Source organism: Mesoplodon bidens, assembly GCF_964165515.1.
Source record: "Mesoplodon bidens genome assembly, chromosome: 6".
In the NCBI taxonomy this organism is placed as follows: Eukaryota; Metazoa; Chordata; class Mammalia; order Artiodactyla; family Ziphiidae; genus Mesoplodon; species Mesoplodon bidens.
Window position 1 is genome coordinate 25,461,631 of NC_138162.1, and position 20,525 is coordinate 25,482,155.

The 20,525-nt window shown below is 48.7% G+C and overlaps 1 protein-coding gene across 1 annotated transcript in view; it reads left to right on the forward strand.

The window, feature by feature from the left end:
• Positions 1 to 20,525, forward strand: part of GALNT12 (polypeptide N-acetylgalactosaminyltransferase 12) — a gene marked incomplete at its 5' end in the record, with an annotated part of 39,820 nt that overhangs the window by 12,030 nt on the left and 7,265 nt on the right. Inside the window, 7 exons of the mRNA XM_081238371.1 lie at positions 2,426 to 2,595; positions 7,230 to 7,419; positions 10,182 to 10,367; positions 13,385 to 13,502; positions 14,877 to 15,053; positions 17,128 to 17,259; positions 19,181 to 19,294. Of these exons, the coding sequence (XP_081094497.1) occupies positions 2,426 to 2,595; positions 7,230 to 7,419; positions 10,182 to 10,367; positions 13,385 to 13,502; positions 14,877 to 15,053; positions 17,128 to 17,259; positions 19,181 to 19,294 (1,087 nt within the window). The remainder of the gene's footprint in view (positions 1 to 2,425; positions 2,596 to 7,229; positions 7,420 to 10,181; positions 10,368 to 13,384; positions 13,503 to 14,876; positions 15,054 to 17,127; positions 17,260 to 19,180; positions 19,295 to 20,525) is intronic.

Here is a 20,525-nt window from a genome sequence, read left to right on the forward strand (position 1 = left end):
TGCCGCTCCCCATTGCTTGCATTACCGCCCGAACCATCTCCACACACCCCCCGTCCCCCATCCGTGGAAGAATTGTCTTCCACGAAACCGGTCCCTGGTGCCAAAAAGGTTGGGGACTGCTGTTCTAAGGCACTTTATTTTTTCTTTTTTGCGGTACGCGGGCCTCTCACTGTCGTGGCCTCTCCTGTTGCGGAGCACAGGCTCCGGACGCGCAGGCTCAGCAGCCATGGCTCACGGGCCCAGCCGCTCTGTGGCATGTGGGATCCTCCCGGACCGGGGCACGAACCCGTGTCCCCTGCATCGTCAGGCAGACTCTCAACCACTGCACCACCAGGGAAGCCCTCTAAGGCACTTAAAAAAAATATTTAAACATTTCTGAAATTAGGATGTCTCTTAAAATCAGAGCATCCTGCAGTTATGATTGGTAGCATTTGTCTTTCTTACTGGTTCATAAGAGAATGGTGTGTCTTCCAACCATTGGAAGACACACCATTAATTTTGATGAAAGCTTACAGACTGGAGGTAAGATAGCACTGAGGAATCGCTAACGTTTGAAGTGTTACAGTGATATTGTGTTCATTATGAAAAGAACCTTTATCTCTTAGACAAATATATTGAAATATTTATGGATGCTGTGGTATGCTGGGTTTTGCTTAAAAATAGTCTGGGGTGGGGGGAGTGGGTGAAGACAAAGATGAATCAAGACCATGTGTTAAGGACCACTGAAGTTAGGTGAAAGGTTCACAGGACTTTCTTATACTGTTCTCTCTACGTTTTGCATGTTTGAAAATTTTCATAATAAAATAAAAGGAAAAAAAGTGAAATAAGTTGTGTACACAAAAGGCTTTTCCTCTGCCCTTTGTGGGACTGGGTCCCTCATTATTCAGGCCTCATGCTAAATGTCACCTCCTGGAGGGGCCCTCCCTGATTACCTGTTCTGTGGTTGCCTCTGTTCCCCCTTCCTACCCCCCTCTGTAGTTGCTCTCTCTTTCATCCCCCTCCTTTTCTTCATAGCACCCTAACTTTCTGAAATTATTGATATGTTTGCTTATTTGATTATTGTCTCCCTGATTGTAAGCTCTGGGAAGCAGGGGCTTTGCCTGTCTGGCACATAGTAGGTGATCAGGAAATGATCGGTGACTGACTGATACAGGGCCCACTGCTACAGTGCCTGGCACGTGGTAGATAGTCAATAGATGTTGGTTTCACCCCTCACCCTGCTTGGTTCTCCATCTCTTTGATCTTGCACTTAGCTTATCTGTAAGACCTTCCCTTACTGCCCCCAGAGGCTGGCCAGTCTTCAACATTTATCTTCTTCTTGCATTTCCACCCAATCCCTTGGTCTGGCCTTTAGCCAGGCCAGCCTTCAAACCATGGTCCTTCTGGTGTCCCTTGTGGGTTTCTGTTCCTCCCCTATCTTGCTGTCAGCCATGTCCTAATTTCCAGGCACTGCCTACTCCCTGGGATGACACTGGGAGTTTGTCATCCATTACTCTGAGGAGAGAATTCTGTGTCAACCTGGAACCTTCTGTGCAAAGTACAGAAAACCCTACCAAAGAAAGAGGGAGCTAAATGGTTCTTATCACTGTCAGCCAAGCCCTAACCCCAGAGAGATGGGTGGGCTCAGCGCCCCCCTCACCACGAGACTGCCACAGAATGGAATGGGAGGGTGGGTGGTGGCAGTGGTATGAGGGCTGGGGGGTAGTCAGTGTTCTCTGCAGAGCCCTTCCTGGAATGTTCATACATCCTAGCCATGGTTCCAATTTATGCATTCAGTGCATCACCTCTGAAAGCATAGCCCCTGCTGGGATGCAGAGTAGGAAAGATGCTGGGAGAAGGTAGGGGGAGATTCAAGTGGTGGTGAGTTCTGGAGCACGGAGAGTGACACCTGCTGAAACGGAGACGTGGGCAAGGTGCTGTAGGAGCAAGGAAGGGCAAGCACCTGCCCCACACAGGTGTCCCCAGGCTTTTCCAGAGAAGGCGGGGTGAGTTCTTGAAAGAGGACAGAGAGCGTGCCAAGCAGGAAAGGGAGGAAAGGGCGCAGTCTGAGCAAAGGCCTCAGTGGGATTGGAAAGGCGTGGACAGATGGGAGAGCTGTTGGGCGGGGAAAGGTGACAGTCCCCCTCCCTTCTGATTCTGCTGAGTTTGCATGTTGCACAAATCTGAAAATTGCTTTAAAGCTTAAAAACAGCATCTGCCGTTCAAGCTCGTTAAGTATTTAAAACCTTTTAAAGAATCTGCTGGGTCTCCTAATGGAACACAGGGGACTCTGGAAAATCCTAGCAGCTATTTGCCATTCCCCAGGGGGAGGCCCCAGGACCGTGACCTACGTCCCCTTCATCACTCCATCCCCAGCACCAGCCTGGGCCTGGTACCTACAGTCAACAGTGGGGTCTTGATTCCTGAAGTTGTGTTGTGTTCGCAGGTGCAAAGAGAAGAAATACAATTACAATCAATTGCCCACGACATCTGTCATCATAACATTTTATAATGAAGCCTGGTCAACTCTCCTTCGGACAGTTTACAGCGTCCTCGAGACATCCCCAGACACCCTGCTAGAAGAAGTTATCCTTGTAGATGACTACAGCGATCGAGGTGAGCCCCTGACATGGGCTCTTGGAAGAGCCTGCCCTTCTGTGGCTGTGCCTGGGAGGCGAGAGTGTGACGTGGGACACATAGAACAGGCCTGGAAGGAAAGGCTTCCTGCACCCCTCTGTGCCTGGCCTCTCCCCTCAGGGAGTTCAGAGCCAGGTGGGGGGAGGCGAACGTGATGGCAGAGGGCTCTACCACACGTTGCTACGGGACTCACCCCGCCTGGGTGCTCAGGAGGGGATGGTTGACCTTAATCTTGAAGGCTGGGTTTGCAGACAGCAAAGGTGGAGGGAGGCGTTTCAAGTGGAGGGCGCAGAATATGGAAAGGCTTAGAGGTGCCGTGCTGTGTGGACGGTGTAGGATCTGCAAGTAGTTCAGGAAAGCCGGAGGGCCAGCTGCTGCAGTGAGTAGCAAGAGAGGAGCAGGGGTGGGGTGGGGGGAGAGGGCCCAGGCCTTCGACCCGAGGCCGAGGAGCTGGGGCTTTGTCCTGAGGGCGGGGAGAGCCAAGGCAGAATTTCAAGCAGGAGACCAGTTTTGCCCTTTGGGGAATCCCTCTAGGCTGGAGTGTGGAGAATGGGGTACTAGGGAGCTCTGCAGGGAGGCCAGGGGGCTGTGGAGGTGGCCCAGGTGGGAGATGGAGGCTTGGAGTCGGGTGGGAGGGCAGGGCAGGGCAGGGCAGGCGCGGGGGAGGAGGGATCCCCGGGAGGTGGCATCCACAGGCCCAGAAACTAGCTGAGGTGTGAGGCGGACCCTCGGGCTTCCGGCTTGGGTCTCCTGGGGAAGCGTGATGCGATCCCAGAGCTAGAAAAGCCATTTAGGGCAGGAGGGGCAGGTCTGGCAGGGGAAGGGGGGCATCTGGCCTTGAACATGTTGAGTTTGGGATGAGATCAAAAAGGGGCAGCCTAGACAGAACTGAAGCCAGGGAGAGACATTCCATTGAAAGGGTGGTTGTTGTCCCTACAGACCTAACCAGTGACCTGGGATCCAGCAATTCACATGCAGTCCAAGGCTGGCCCTTTATTATTCAGTGAACGTTTCCTGAATGTGTGCTAGGCTCTGGGGATTCCGTGGGAAACAAGACAAATCACTGCTCTCATAAAACTCACATTCTAGAGAGGTGGGTGGAGATGGTCAATAAACATATAAAGAACATAACATAATATATGCGTCACGTAGTACAACACAATATAACATAGCATACCATAATGGAACGTGTGATACTATACTATAGCACGAGTAGGAAGTGCTCTGAAAGAATACTGGGAACAGGAGAGTAAGTGGGGCTTGGGCACCAGGCCTACTCTAGCGGGTGGAGGTCAGGGAGGCCTCTTTGAGGAGGTGGCCTTTAAGCCAGAAGCTACAGAGGCAGCTCAGTGAAGGTCTGGGGAGAGGGGCTGGGCTAGAAGCAGCAGGTGCAGAAGCTGGAACAGCAGCCATTCTCCAGGTCAGACCACCGGCTGGTGGAGGGTGACCTGGGGGATGAGGTTGCAGGCTGGGGGGGGGACCAGATCAGGTGGGGCCTCGGAGGCCAATCTAAGGGGTTTAGCTTAAATAGGAGCCTGTTGGGAGCTGCCTGAAGGCTACGGGGAGAGCTGGAACGTTGCTAGGTCTTGGGGACTCACTGTGCTGCCCTGTGGAGCAAGGCTGACGTTGGGGGCGGACACGGATGGAAGGGGGAGGGGCGTAGGGGCTGCCGTGGTCTTGCCTGGCTGGGGTTAGCCCTGTCCATGGAGCGGTAGTCAGCCAGCACATCTTTGGCCACTAGCTGACGTGAGGGCAGCTAAGCATAAGTGAGGGGAAATGTCATGGCCCTGCAGGAGGGAGAGCTGTGGGCCTGGTTGCTAGAGCCTGTTTCAAACCAAATCACCACCCCTGGACCACCCATCAGGGTAGAGCCACTGCTTATTGGGCATCTGCTGCTTCAGGCTCTGAGGCTGGTCTGTCTGACTTCAGAGCCTGGTGTATAGGTCCTAATTGGTGGGTGTGCCGGGCTGTTCTCACAGAGACTCAAAATAACAGTGATTTACATGAGATAAAAATTGATTTCTCGCTCACATCACAAATCTGGGGTAATAGTCTAGGGCAGGTGTGGCCCCTCCGTGCTATTAGGGCCCAGGCTCCTCCCACCCTAAGTCTCCTTCTTCTCAAGGATGGTGCACTGCCTCTGTCTGCATAGCCCAACGCTGGGTCTTCACCTCCTGCTCACTCCCGTCAGCAGAAGGGTTTCAAGGGGACTGGGAGCTACACCTGGAAGTTGCCCTCAGTCCCACTGAGTAGAACAGGGTCACCTGGCCACCCCTACCTGTGAGGGAGGCTAGGAACGTCATCTCTATGGAGGGTGGCCATGTGCTCAGCTGAAAAGCACGGGAGAGTGAGTCTTAGGGGACAGCTGACATTCCCCATGGCAGCAGGCAAGCCAGACTGGGGGTTGAGGCCTAGTGTAGCCTACAAGGTGCTGAATTCTGGGGTCAGGGGTTTTAGGCGAGCTTTACCATAACCCGTCATGGCACCTTGGGCAAGTCACTTGTCTTCTGAGCCTTAGTTTCTAATCTGTAAATGGGTTTATCTACACTAATACCAGAGACTTGTGGTGAGGAATAAATGAGATCATGTGTAGGACAGAACCCCACGTAGCAGCCAGCTTATAGTAGGCATGCATCTCCATTTCCTTTCCTCCCAGGGTTGTTTTAAATATGTCTGTGTGGATGCTGGTTCTGCGTCACACCGCATAGCCTAGAATCCCAGCTCCAACACTTTGCAGCTGTATAGCCTTGAGCAAGGAGCTTAACCAGTTTCAACCTTGCCTTCCCGCCCCGTAAAATGGCATAATAGTAGTTCTTACCTTTCAGGGTCATTGTTGAGGATTAAATGAGATGAAGGCGGTAGCTTGCTATGTCAGGGCCTGGCCCATTGCTGGCACTTGTTCAACGATAACTTCTGCTTTTATGAACTATTTAAAAAACTGCAAAGTGCCAAAAACGTTTCAGAGATGTATTCATTCAGAAGCAAATATCAGATTATTTTCTCTTTATGGGATCAAGCAGCTGCTCAGCAGACAGGAATACAGTATGAACCCCTTCCAGTCCAGCTCAGTGCTCCCATAAATGTAAGGCCAAGACTGGGGGGGGGGCCAAGACTTCCCCTCCCTATCGTGGTAATTTGTAAAGCCAGCAGGATGCCCCTCTCAGCGTGTATTAGAGGTGAGAAGTCCTGCCCTGCCCCCTCCTCCACCCTTCCTGCAGGGTCAGTCTGAGCGGATGAGGGATGTCAGCGCCTTCCAGGATGGGGGAAGACAGTTCAGGCAGACAGAAAACTGATGCAGACCAAACCCATCATGAGTGCTGGGTGGCTGCACCACAGTTTTCCTGTGTGTTCCCTGGGCCCTGCTACTAATTAGCTTTGCTTGGGAAGTCACCTCCCTTATTCCTGCCATTAGCTTATATGCAGTTATATTTAGGGTTGAAAAAAAATCAACCAGTGAATGTTTTGTGTTTCTTGTTTGAGTATCAAGAGTACTTAGGGAAACAGACAACAAAGCAACTTAGAACATTTTACAAAGTTTTCCCTTCACTGATGATTGAGGGGGACTTTGAGATGAAGCCCATGTTGATGTGGGGAGATTCTCTCATTTTTATTTTACCTGACTGGTTCTCACCTGCCTCCACCTACCCATCGAGAGGCATGAATCGGGGCCTCTAGTCCCAGAGCCTGTGTGTGGAGTTGGGAGTCCTGGGGCCAGCTCTAGCTGTGGGCACGTCCTTTCAACTCTTAAGGACTCATTTCCTCTCTTACAAAATGGGATAATCATGTCCTCCTGACAAGTTTTGGATTTGTTTAACAAGGATGGGCAGCTGTAGAAGAAAGCTCTGGAGGCAGCGTTAAGCCTGTAGACTCGAGCCAGAGTCCCTGGGTTCACATCCTGACTCCTCAGCTCACTTGTCTGGGACCTCGGCATGTCACTTAGCCTCTCTGACATCAATGTTCTCATTCATAAAATGGGGACAGTAGTAGTACTTACCTCATAGGGTTGTTATAAGACTCATGTGAGTTATTTGAATCACTTGGACTGTAATTAGCACAGTAGGCTTTCTCATGTTGGCTGCCATTATTATTGTTATTACTGTGTCAACTGAAACGTGCTTCTGAGAAAATTTGTGTTAACGTAATTGTATTATAAATAAAATTTATGTTAATATAATTCCATATAAATTAAAATTTTATGATGTATTGCATAATTAACATAAATGAACAAAGTTTATATTAACACGATTTTTTGGAAAAATCGTGGTTGGATGGTTCTTGTGCTTTTTATTTAAACGTTTACAAGTCAAGGTAATTTGGGGAGGTAATAGCTTTATTGAGATACATCCACATGACACATTCACTCATTTCAGGAGTACAGTTCAATGTGCATGTGTTTTGAGCGGGAGCGTTTGGTGGTTCTGGAATCCTCCACCCCAGCCTCCCTGGCCTTCAAGGGGCTTGCAGCCTTGGTTCCGGGTGCGGTGAGGACGTCCCTGGTGCAGAGCAAAGGAGGCTCGTGTCTACTTAGTCTTCTTTTGGGGACAGGGAGGCCCTGCAAGGACGCGGCTGGGGGTGTGTGGCGGTGACCCTCGGTGTCCTGCTTGCCTCCCCAGAGCACCTGAAGGAACGCCTGGCCTCCGAGCTGGCCAGGCTGCCCAAGGTCCGCCTGATCCGCGCCAACAAGAGGGAGGGCCTGGTGCGGGCACGGCTGCTGGGGGCTTCCGCGGCCAAGGGCGATGTGCTGACCTTCCTGGACTGCCACTGCGAGTGCCACGAAGGGTGGCTGGAGCCACTGCTGCAGAGGTGTGTGGACCATCGGTGGGGGGCGGGGGGAGGCGGGGCCCTGACCAAACTGACATGAGAGGCAGGGGCGCTGGGCTCAGATGCTCCTTGGGCAAAGCCTCTGTCCCTGGACGTGGTAACAGTCCCTACCTCCTGGGGCTGTGGAGGCCGTTAAATGACTTAATACTCGGACAGTGCTTAGAACATGCCAGCATGTGGGAGGTCCTAGATGATTTATTACTGCTTATTATACACGTTTACTGTAGAAAACTTAATATGATCAACCAAGAAAAAAGTATGGTCAATCACACAGAATTGCACTCCTGGAGGGTATACATTTTGGTGTATTTCCTTCAAGCTTGGCTGACTTAGTCATTACATGCGGTACCTACAATACCTATGGCCCACCCATGAAACCTTAAGAGAACCCCCCCAAAAATTTATGTTAATTTCTTTTAAAATCAGAATGGAAAATGAATATCATAATAATGAATATATAATAATGAATCTAGCCTGGATTGTTTGTCTTTTTACCAATATAGTCATAAAATATTGTTTTAATATATTTTTTATAGTCATGAAAGTATAAATATGGCTGTGTCTTCAAGGATATTTCCCCTGCTGTCCCACAGTCTCTTACACTTAACCTCCCACCTGCCCCTGGGCCTACTTTTGTTCTCTTCTCTTCTCTCTCCCTTTCCATCCTACTGATTCTGCATCAGGAGCTGAGCTGGCAAGCCCAGAACTCCTCCAGGTGGGAGAGGAAAGTCTGGGGGGTCTCTGTTTGGTCCCCTCCCTGTGGAGTGGGTGAAGGACTGGAGGATCAGAGTCTGTGCATTTGGCAAACTGCTCTCCCTTGGCATCCAGTGCTTGGTTGTCAGGGTCTGTTTGGAAGAGCTAGGGACCCCCTCGCCTCTGTTCCTGCATGAGACCGAGCTCTGCTCTGCCACTTCCTGCTGTCCCAGCCCTTTGCTGCCTCATTCTCCCCCTCAGCTCTGGTGAGCTTCACCCGCAGAAAGGACTCAGGGTTCCTCAGGCCAGTGATGGACTCTGAGATTACTTAGAACATAGTGACAGCTAGGTGCTCACTCTGGAACCTGGACTAGTGAGTTCACCCTTCCCCCCTTCCCCCACTGTGCATACAGAGGGCTGCCTCTAGGCCCGTCTAAAGTCATGGTAGGGGCACTTCTCCCCTTCAACTGATTCATTAATGCCATCTAGAATTCCATGTTACTCCGTCCCACCCTTTGGAGAGAGCGAGGCAGCATTCCCCATAATCACGTCCTTGCTCCATACCTGGAGGCAAAGGGATTCTCCCCTGGTTACCCTTTAGAAATAACTGGGGAACCTTAAAAACTCCTGGACTATTTGGATCTGAATCTCTGGGGTGGATCCTGGCCTTCTGGATGTTTCAGAAGCTCCCTGAAGACTTGAGGGTGCACCACAGTTGAGACACTGGAGCGTAGACTGTCCCTCAGGTGGTCCCAACCTGGCACGGTAGCCCCTTTCCTCCAGGGGCTTTTGGGGGTGGAAGATGTTTTTGGTTGTCACATCAACTGGGTAGCGCTCCTGGCATTTTATAAGCTGCTGTTGACGTCTGGGACAGAACCGTTCTTTGCTGTGTAGGGCTGGACTGCACGCTGCAGGATGTTTGGCATCCCTGGTCCCTGGCTCACAAGATGCCAGGAGACACTACCCAGTAACCACCGCTACCGGGCCTGCACGTTCTCTAACCATGATTTAGAATTCTTTACTCCAGTGCAGGCTCCCCCCGTTTTTCCCTTTCTTGTAAAAATTAGACTACCCGTGGTTCCAACCAGCTGGACTGCAAGTCACAAGTTTATGATTTATAGGTCTCAAGTTTTAGAGAACTGCCCCCAAAATGTAACCCAGAGAAATCTAGTGTTCACACATGGTTCAGTCTCAGTTCATGTTTCCTGGTGTGCTGCCAAATGCAAAGAAACACAGTCTGGAAGCCTGCTGGGATGGCTGGGCTTGTAAGAATGATTGTGGAGAGAACTGCTGAAGACTACGCACAGGCTGATGCTCGCAAAAGGAAATTATCACATTTTCCACTATGTGTAACTTTTAATAATAAAAAAGGTTAAAAGAACAATATAGCAGTAGTTCCGGGTTCTCTGCCAGCCTTTTACATACATTCCCGTAGGGAGCCCACATTAACCTATGAGTAGGTGTATTTTTCCAGTGTAACCCCTGAGGCAACAGGCTCTAAGCGGTTAGGTGACAACGCTAATGTTACACAGCAAATAAGAGGCAGGATTAAAATTTATTTTCTAATTTATTTTCTAACTCCAAAGCAGACCCTTTGGTCTGGGCGCATCTCTATTCATAGGGAGATAACTATTTCTTGACCTGGAGATGTTTCATTTTAATTAAATGAAGAAATCTCTTGCAGTCTTGAGAAACTGAAAATGTGCTTTCCGTTTTAAAACTTAGCTTTAATTTTGACATCATGACTTTCATAGAGGGATTCAAATTTAACCAGAATATCCCTAGATGGAATCAGAATATTAAAGCTGTGGGACTTTTCATATCAGGGCCAGAGTCCTAGCTCCCCGCCTCCCGCCACCGCCCAGCAGCCCCCTTTTGCTCACCTGCCAGGGCTGACTTGGCTGTAGAGCCCCTGGAATAAGAGAAGCAGGCCTTTCTCAGACAGGTGTTCCTCCTTCTAGTGGAAGGCTAAGGAGAATTAATCCTCAGGTTTCCTAGTTGTCCTGCTGCCTGTACACTGTGGAGCAACGGGCTGTTCTGACTGTTTTCAGGATCCATGAAAAGGACGTGGCAGTGGTGTGCCCTGTGATCGATGTGATCGACTGGAACACCTTCGAGTACCTGGGGAACGCTGGGGAGCCCCAGATTGGCGGTTTCGACTGGAGGCTGGGGTTCACGTGGCACGTGGTTCCCGAGAGGGAGAGGATCCGTATGCGGTCCCCCATCGATGTCATCAGGTCAGGGGTTGACTTCTCTGAGCGTGCCTTCTCTGAGCATGCATCTGGCCAACTTGTCTGTGAAGGCCCACAGGAGGGATGGTTAGCTGTTGCCTCTCCTTTCTTTTTCCAGAGTATTTGTTTACTTTTATTAAAAATCATTGCTGGGCTTCCCTGGTGGCGCAGTGATTGAGAGTCCGCCTGCCGATGCAGGGGACATGGGTTCGTGCCCCTGTCCGGGAAGATCCCACATGCCGCGGAGCAGCTAAGCCCGTGAGCCATGGCCGCTGACCCTGCGCGTCTGGAGCCTGTGCTCCGCAACGGGAGAGGCCACAACTGTGAGAGGCCCGCGTACCGCAAAAAAAAAAGAAAAAGAAAAAATCATTGCTATATATGTGGATTTTATATTGGTGTATATATATATATTTTTAATTTATTTTAAAAATTGTGGTGAAATATGTATAACATAAAGTTTACCATTTTAACCATTTTTTAAACGCACAATTCACTAGCATCAGGCATATTCACAATATTGTAGAACCATCACCTACCTCTACATATTTCCAGAACTTTTTCATCAACCTAAATAGAAACTCTATACCTGTTAAGCAATAATTCCCTTTCTTTTCCTCCTCCAGCCCCCGGTAACTTCTACTTTCCATCTCTATGGATTTCCCTATTTTATGTACATCATATAAGTAGAATCACACAATATTTATCCTTTTGTGTCTGGCTTCTTTTCCTTAACAAAGTAGTTTCAAGGTCCTTCTAGAACTTCATTCCTTTTAATGGCTGAATAATATTCCATTGTGTATGTATCCACACTTCATTTATCCATCTGTCTGTTGATGGACACTTGGGTTATTTCCACTTTTTGGTTATTGTAAATAATGCTGCTGTGAACAGCGGTACACTATTATCTGTTTGAGTGACTGTTTTCAGTTCTCTGGGGTATATACCTAGGACTGGACTTGCTACGGTAATTCCATGGCTAATATTTTGAGGCCACACTGTCAGGCTCCTTCTGAGCTTCAGGGGATGAGTAGACCTGGGGGTACAGGGGCCAACTTTGGCCAGTGGGTGAGCCTGGGTGTGAGAATAGAAGGCTCAAGCAGTGCTGGGTTGCCCTCATTCTTGAGGTGTTGAAGTCATAGTCTGGCTTCTTCCTGTCCTTCCAAGTTTAGCACCAAGTGGGAGACAGATGTGGGAGTCAGGCCAGTGGAGGTTGGACTTCAGCTTTATCACTGGGGTATTGACCCAGAAGTGGTGTCGTAGATCTGCACCCATGTTTGGCAGCTGGCCTTCTGAATCCTTCCACCTGAGTCCAGACCTTGACATGACCCAGTGCTGGCTGGAGAGGAATGACTATGGAGACGCTGTTGAGAGACAGGGCTGGAGAGGTGAATGGGGCCAAGTCATATGCAGCCTTGAAGGCCAAGGAAAGGGGTTTGGACTTTACTGTGGGTGTTCAGAAGCCACTGAAGGGATTTGAGCTGGAAGTGACCTTATTTAGCCTGTTGCATTCTTTAAAGTCTGTGCTGGATGCCACATGATGGGGAGTGGGGGCCTGGAGGGGGTGGAGCTGCAGGCAGGGGCACCACTGGGAGGCGTTGCAGTCCTCCAGCTCAGAGATGATGGTGCAGGAGAAGATGGAGGGGCATGGTGGACTCCAGAGACTTTGTGGTGGGAAAATTGGGAGGAACTGAATGGGAATGAGGGGAGGAGGACTCAAGGATGACATGTAGGCTTCTGTGGGAGCCCTGAGGGGGCACATCCTGCCCAACCCCTCATTTAACAGGTTTGGAAACTGAGACACCAAGTAGGAAGGATCGTATCAGGGGTCACATATGCAGCCTGTGATGCTGACACAAACTGCCCCCCCATACACACACACACACGCACGCACACACGCACGCACACATGCACGCATGCACGCACATGCTCAGGGGCACTGTGGCCAGCTATCCTTGCCCTCCCGTAATATCCTTGGGCCTCAGATTTCTCACTTGTGAAACAGGTATGAGCATATCCACCCTACCTATTTCCTAGCCTTTAGGATGAACACACGTGAAAATGCTTTGTAGCCTAGAACCTTCTCTGCCATAGTCTTGCTGTCCTCTTCTCATTGGCCCAGAGCTTGGAGTGCAGGAAAAGCCAATACTTTGTCAAGGCCCGGAAGCACTACTGGAGGATCTTAAAATTTTGAACTGTTAGGCTCTTCGTGTTATATATTTCCCCATTTTTAAATTTATTCCTCTGCACCTCTCTGCTGTGTTGACCCTATGGCTTTCTGCGGGGTAGGATGGAAGCCTTGGGCCATTTCTGACACCAGTGCCGTCTCCTAAGTGAGCCTGGCAGGGAGAGAACAGGGCTGGCTGAGGCAGCAGGCCAGAGCTGGCCGTGCGGGTCCCGCAGGGGAGGCCAGTCCAGCAGGAGAGGCTCAAGCCCTTGGGGAGCTTCAAGATGCCAGAGTGGCCTCTACTGGCCCCTAAAGGACATCTGTGAGGGCTGTACTGTGACTGCTTGAGCAAGGCCACCACACCCTTACTCCTGCCACCCTCGTAGAACCTGGTCTCTCTCTTCTCATCTCTCCTTGTTGTCTGTGCTCCTAGAAGCACACGGGTTTCTCTCACCCTTAGGCCTTTGCTCATGCTCCTGTCTTCTCGGAGGACCATTCCATTCCTCTTCTTGGCTAACTTCCCTTTGTGCTGCAGACCGTGCCTCCTCTGAGAAACTTAGCCCTACCCGGCCCCCTCCACATCTCATGGCTGCTTCTGCGTTCCTGCTGGGCCCTAGGTTGGCCTTAGCCATCCCACACCTTGCTCTGTGCTTGCCTGGTGAGATGTCTGCGAGCTTCCCTAGGGCAGGGGCTATGGGGCACGTGTGTGCCTCCAGCCCAGTTCAGCACCAGGCCCAGAGCGTGAACTCAGGGTATGCTTATATGGATGAATGGACTCCAGGCTTGTGGTGAGAAGGGATTCAACTAACTGTGATGGTTTCCTGCTGCTTACCTTGAATTATGATTCACACACTTCTAGGTCTCCAACCATGGCTGGTGGGCTGTTTTCCGTGAGTAAGAAATATTTTGAATACCTGGGGTCTTATGATACAGGAATGGAAGTTTGGGGTGGAGAAAACCTCGAATTTTCCTTTCGAGTAAGTATTCCAGTCTTCTGTTTGGACTCATTCTTAACCTGTTCTCGTTCTCTCTGGGAAGGATGTATTTGCTAGGAGAGCCTGGTGGACTTTTCCTCCATATTGGCAGTTTATCCAGCGATCCTCAAAGATGACGGTGGCACACATATCCTATAATCACGCCTGTCTTCTTGTGTAAACTTTTAAAAAAATACACTTTTAATAGATTTGGGGCTGGAAAGGGTCTTGCAAGTCTCACCTAGTTCTTTCCTCTCACTCCATAAAGGGGAGGGACAGAGGCCGGAGGCGGGTAGTGACCGGCTGAAGGTCACTCAAACAGTGCATGGCAGAGACTGGACTAAAACACAGGTCCCTGCCTCCTGATCCCATGTTTTGGAGCCTTGATTTGCTTGACTGCTTGATAAAGTAGCCTCTTTATTTGGCACAGTGACTTTCAAACTTTGACACATAGAAGAATTGTTAGGGAAACTTGTTTAAAATGCAGATTAACAGGCATGGTCTCTGGAAAGTCAGATTTGATAGATTTACGGTAGGGACTGGGAATCTGCCTTTTGTGATGAGCCCATCTATTGATTCTGCTGTATGTGATCCACAGATGCCCCTTTGGGAAAGCCCAAGCATTTGGGTGGATTTTCTAGTTAATTGAATCTTACATTTTAAGTATCAAAACCTTATGTCGATGTTCATGCTTTTAAATGGAAAATTTTAAACTTTACAAATATTTTATATGGTTTCCTGCTTTAAGAGTTAATAAACAAGGCTTTGACTGTCCACTGAGGACTCACACCGCCCCATTATAAGCACCAGATGCTATCCTTGGTCATACATCCAGGGGACAATGGGGTATTCACAGCCATTTGCCCCAGCATGAAAAGGCTCCAGATGACTCCACCTGCTGAGTTTTGGGGTGTGCTTTTAATGGTGTTTCTACCTCTTCCCCAGGTGTCAGGCTGCTCTGTCTGCCTCTAGAAGCTCTTCTTGTCCCCCTTCCAAACCTCTCTTCTTACTTGCTGCTTTTCTATCTTCTGTGGCTAGGAGACCAGGTAATCAGCCTGTGCTTTACATAATAAGTAAGTTCCCAGCGAGGTCCACTGTGGGTGTTCCTAGGAGTCAAGTGCATGAGCCTTAGTGCATGGACTTTGGGGTCTGGATTCCGATGGCTTAGTTGTCTTTGGGGCTGCTTTCTTGCTCTTTGACTGCATCCTGTGTCCTGAGTATGCTGGGGGAGTGGCCCCCTGCCCCATGGAGGGTGAGGCCTTGGCAGTGTTCACCATGACCTCCATGTGTCCAGCCTCCTTGCTCTGGGCCTTGTGGACCTGCAACTGACTTCCCGCTCACTCCCCACCCCACACCTCCTCCCCGCTCTATGTACAGATCTGGCAGTGCGGGGGGACCCTGGAGACGCACCCGTGTTCGCACGTTGGCCACGTTTTCCCCAAGCAAGCTCCCTACTCCCGCAACAAGGCTCTGGTCAACAGTGTCCGCGCAGCTGAGGTGTGGATGGATGAATTTAAAGAGCTCTACTACCATCGCAACCCCCACGCCCGCTTGGTGAGTTCCCCGGCCTACCCACGCTCCATCTGGCTGCATCCGAACAGCAGCAGCTAATTCTGTCCTCCTACCATAGTAGATCTAGTTCCAGAAATAGAGAGGAAATGACACTTGTATGGGAAAACTTTATTCCTTCACTTACAATAACAACAGACAGTTGATTCTCACTATTCGCAGCAGTTAATGCTCCATACAGGCACTGCAATCACTGAATTTGGAACCAACTGTTGAGCCATTGCTCGTGGGGGAAGTACAGGGTTAGATTCCTGCAAACCTCTCGCAGGTGGACATTTTTGTCGATCGATCAATACGTAACTTGGTTTCATGTGTGTTTCTGTTTAAATAATTTATTTAATATATACTGTTGATTGGTTACATTGAACTCACGTCCAAGTGAAGCTCATACAATGCACCAATTTTCTCCCTCCAGCACATCATAGCCTTCTTGCACTAGGAACACTGGACAGCACATCAGCGCTACGCTTGGGGGCCATTTAAAACAGTGAAATCACCAACACAATGCAGAACAATCTGAAAACCGTGACACTAAATAGACCATGAACAGGACACTTGCTTTCAGGACAAGAGCTGAGACGTGACCTCAGCTGGGAACGTGCACGTTGGGTGACTGTCATGTTTTAGAATGACGGAAAGCGTGAAGACACCACAAGTATTGATTTGGGGGTTACAAATACATTTTAGCAAAGAGCCCCACTGCCTCTGACACACCACCTCTGCACACCCCAGGACAGGGTTCCCACTTACCTGTGTTCACATAACTAAGGGGCCACGTGGCAAGACAAGAAGCTCTGCCCCAAGACCTCTTTCCTGGCCACTTGATGAAACTCTCTTCTTGTGAATCCTTATAGCAGCCCTTCAGGGTAGCTCTGAAATTTTCATTTTATAGGTGAGAACACTGAAGCTCAGAGAGAGAGTGATTTAAGGAACTTGCCCAAGGGCTCGTAGCTGATGCAGGTGGAACTGGGTCCACCCCAGTGGATCTCTTTCTGCTCTGTAGAACCCTCGGGGCCCTCACCCTGACCTCCCCTTTGGTCTCTCTCTGCCTCTGGGCTCCAGGGTCATTGTTTCCTCTCTCTTGCCCAAGGCTGCAGGGTAGAAACATCTGCTTTTCCCTGTCACCCAGTCTGAAACCCACAGATCCCTCTTCCTCATGGTTCCCAAAGAGTAGTATGTTAGAAAGAGGGGCACTGCATGCACCTTTTTTTCTGAATGACCAGTGGCCATGTGTTGAAATGGGTATCTGGTTGAAGATGAGGGCATAGCGACTCTCATCAAAGAATGAACTTCTGGGAAATAAGGAGAAGTTTGAAATTTTATTCAAATGTTTTTCCTATCATTACCATTTTGTTAAATGTTTAACTTGTCAAATTTTAATAGTTTAACGTCATAACGCAGGGACAGTCATATCTTTGTGCTCAGCATTGCTCTTGTGGTTGCACATTTGCTGTGCTAAATAGATGCTTGCTTTATTTAATTATTCAAAAGTTCTTGATCATTGGTTTTGTCCATAAAACTAAACTTCTACAAGTATTTATTATTGCAGCATTTTGCTCTTACTATCCGAAGAATATATTTAGACTTCAATAGATTGGGCATATAAGGTTTTCATTCATAATTACCTCTAGAATACTTACCTATGTTTGGGAGTGAGTGGTCAGGTATCAGTGGTGAATCAGAACATTATGGCATACGTGTGCTACTGACTTGTTGCTGGTCTGTGATCACACGCTCATGGATGACACATGGGGCCAGGGATGCTGGTGCAGCCCCAGAATTCAGCTCCCTGTCCCATCTGCAGGTGCTTTGTGTTCTTCCTTCCTGTACCTGGCCACACCTCCCTGCAGTGAGAGCACCTGGGGATGTCATTGTTTGTGCAACCGTCTCTCCTACTAAGATGCTGCAACTATGTCTGAGGCCGTTCCTTATCCTCTGTGCCCCGTGCAGGCTACGCACGCAATAGGTGCTCAATAAAAGCTTACTGAGTGAGTGAGAGAGGGGCTTTGATAGGAAGCGCCGTGGCCTGCAGGGGCTCACCGTTTTGTCATTTTCTCAGGAACCCTTTGGGGATGTGACAGAGAGGAGGCAGCTCCGTGCAAGGCTCCAGTGTAAGGACTTCAAGTGGTTCTTGACTACCGTGTATCCAGAACTGCACGTGCCTGAGGACAGGCCTGGCTTCTTCGGGATGGTGAGCGAGGTGGGCCCATGCTGGGCAGGGTGCTCCTGGCCTCCAGGTCTGATTGACGAACGCTGTGAAAGAAAGACCCCTTCATGGCAACAGCTGGCCTCTCCCACACCCCTCCCCCCTTTTCATCCACTGTCCTTCCTTCTCCCCTTGAGTCTCTGGGCCTTAGGTCCAGAATGTCAGCACAGGAAGCATCTCAGAATTGGTGAGTACAGCCTCCTATTTTACAGGTGGAAACTGAGGCTTGGGAACTTGGTGTTCCCAAGTCCTATTTTGTTATACTAACTCCTATCACATGACTTCAAGTCTCAGTAACTGGACCAGTTACTAATTCCCAACTCAGGGATCCACAAAAGCAGTAGTAGGGAAGGAGAGTCACTTGTGTTATTTCAAAAAAACTAAAAGAAATGTTGTTGGGATGAGGTCAACTAAAATGTCCAGCACCTTTGGCTTTTGCTTGAAACTCCACCAACTTAGGGAGGCCTGCTCTGCTGTGTTGTGTTGATCAGAAGAGCTGTGTTCCATTCTGGAAGTCTTGATAAATACAAAGCAGGGTATCGGTATGTTCATTTCAGTTAGTGTTATGAAAATGTTCAAACATACAGAAATGCAGAGAGAGTAGTGTAATGAACCCTGTCCCTGAGATTCTACAATTACCAAGATTTTGCCTCTCTTGCTTTCCCTCTTCTCTGCTCCACCCTCCCACTGACAGTGTGATACTGAATGAGGTTTAAGATTTCTTGCAGCTCTATTTATTTATAAAATATATTTCACTAAGGAGGTGTAGTCAAACGTACTATGCTCTAAAGTCATTCAAAATCATTCTCTATGTCTATCACCAACTTGATATAGTTAGCTTAATCAATCTGTTTTAATCTTTAGGAGTTTCTCCTTATTTTTCTTCTTTTTTAGTTTTTCTTGTAGTTTCTTTGGTAGACCACATCTTTTGAACATAGGAAGCTGATTTGAGGTTGCGGTTCTTTGGTGGTCAAGAGTGGGGACAACTTGGCTTAATGATGTTTGAGTTCTTCTAAATATAAGATGCTCTGATTATTCACATCTCCTGTTCTCAGGTTGCTTCACAAGCAAAGGGACATCAAGAACATGCTGTTCTGTGTTTTGTGAGCTAGTGGATTGTGGATTCTTCTTTCTATATGGCTGAGTCTTATCCTCAGGACCAGCCTAGTCAAAGGTGGACAAGGGCCAGGGCAAGAGTGGGGTTCAGAAGGAGGTTCTTTAAACTCTCCAGAAAGGGATTTGCAAGATGTTTGAGTCTTTCTCTGGAGGCTCGTGGAAGGGAGGAGGGAGCATGGAACCTCCCATGGTTTTTTGCTCTTAGAATGATTAAAGGGATTTAGATCCAAAAGTACCTTAGAGATGACATTAGATTAGGCAATGTTGAGTGATGGAGAGAGTACTGGACTTGGAGTCTGAGGTCCTGGATTCAAGACTCAGGTATCTCCACTTACCTGTTGTGTGATTTTGTGTGTGAATCATTGGCTCTGTATTATGCTGTTCCTGTAATCTACAGTGATGGACTTCTGATCTGTGGAATGCCGGGTCTCTCAATTGGGGTGTCCTTTGCAGATGGGCAATAGCAGGAGCTCCGTGGTACATACGCAAGGTGACAGTCCAGCTGTGTTTGGCCTAGTGCAGCAGTAAGGCTGCACTAATGAGACATGAAGTGGTATGAGCTCTCAGGCCATAAAGAGTTCATCTCTCTGCTCCTCAGGTTCATCATCTTAAAATGGAGCTTATGATTCCTGCCTGTGGTATAGGATGGGAAAACACTTTTAAAATTAGAAATGGCAGGGGCTCTTAGCAATGAGTCCAGTTCTTGAGGCAGCCACTCCTCTTACTCCATTTACCTGCCCTCACAGCCTTAGGTGGAATCTGGACTAAAACGCCTTTATGTTTTGTTTAGCTCCAGAACAAAGGACTAAAAGATTACTGCTTTGACTATAACCCTCCCAGTGAACACCAGATCACAGGACATCAGGTCATTCTGTACCACTGTCATGGGATGGGTCAGAACCAGGTAGGTGCTGCTTCTTTAATAGATTGACATTCTCAAGCTCTGGGACAATGGACAATGGGATGCTCAGTGCTCAAGGGATCATTGGTGTGGGCCTTTAAAGAGGGAGATGAGGGGAAATCTGTGTGTTTTTAAAGCATTAAGTATGTGACTTTTTTTGGTTTTTTTTGTGGTACGCGGGTCTCTCACTGTTGTGGCCTCTCCCATTGTGGAGCACAGGCTCTGGACACGTAGGCTCAGTGGCCGTGGCTCACGGGCCCAGCTGCTCCGCGGCATGTGGGATCTTCCCGGACCAGGGCACAAACCCGTGTCCCCTGCATCGGCAGGCGGACTCTCAACCACTGTGCCACCAGGGAAGCCCGTGACTTTTTTTTTATTATAAAGGTAATATATACTCATCACAGAACATTTGGGAAATATAAAAAGTAGAAGCAAGTAGTAAATGACAGGACCCAGAGCGGCCACCATTATAATTAAGATATATTTACTTCCCGTGTCTTTTTTTTTTTAATTAATTTACTTATTTTTGGCTGCGCTGGGTCTTCGTTGCTGTGAGCGGGCTTTCTCTAGTTGTGGTGAGCAGGAGCTACTCTTCATTGCGGTGCGCGGGCTTCTCATTGCAGTGGCTTCTCTTGTTCGGAGCACGGGCTCTAGGCGCACGGGCTCAGTAGTTGTGGCACACGGGCTCAGTAGTTGTGGCTCACGGGCTCTAGAGCGCAGGCTCAGTAGTTGTGGCACACGGGCTTAGTTGCTCCACGGCATGTGGGATCTTCCTGGACCAGGGCTCAAACCCATGTCCGCTGCATTGGCAGGTGGATTCTTAACCTCTGTAACACTAGGGAAATCCCCCCATGTCTTTTAATACGTGACCTTCATATTATGTATTTTAAATAGTTGTTATAATGTCTACATGTTTTATAGTCTCTTATTTCCATTACTTAATCATACTTTACTTGTGTTGTTAGACACCCTTTGAGAATATCATTCCTAACGGCCCCTTGATATTCCTTTGTGTGGCTATATTAATTACTGTTGAGGTAACTGATTCCCTCCCTCTCTGTTTTTGTGACTATAAGTAACCCTGCCACTGACATCTTTGGTCAGAAAAAAAAAAAAAAGAGGGAAAACACACCAACAGATCTGCATTTCAGATGACTTACTCAATTAATTCTTTTTTTCCTTAACATCTTTATTGGAGTATAATTGCTTTACAATGGTGTGTTAGTTTCTGCTT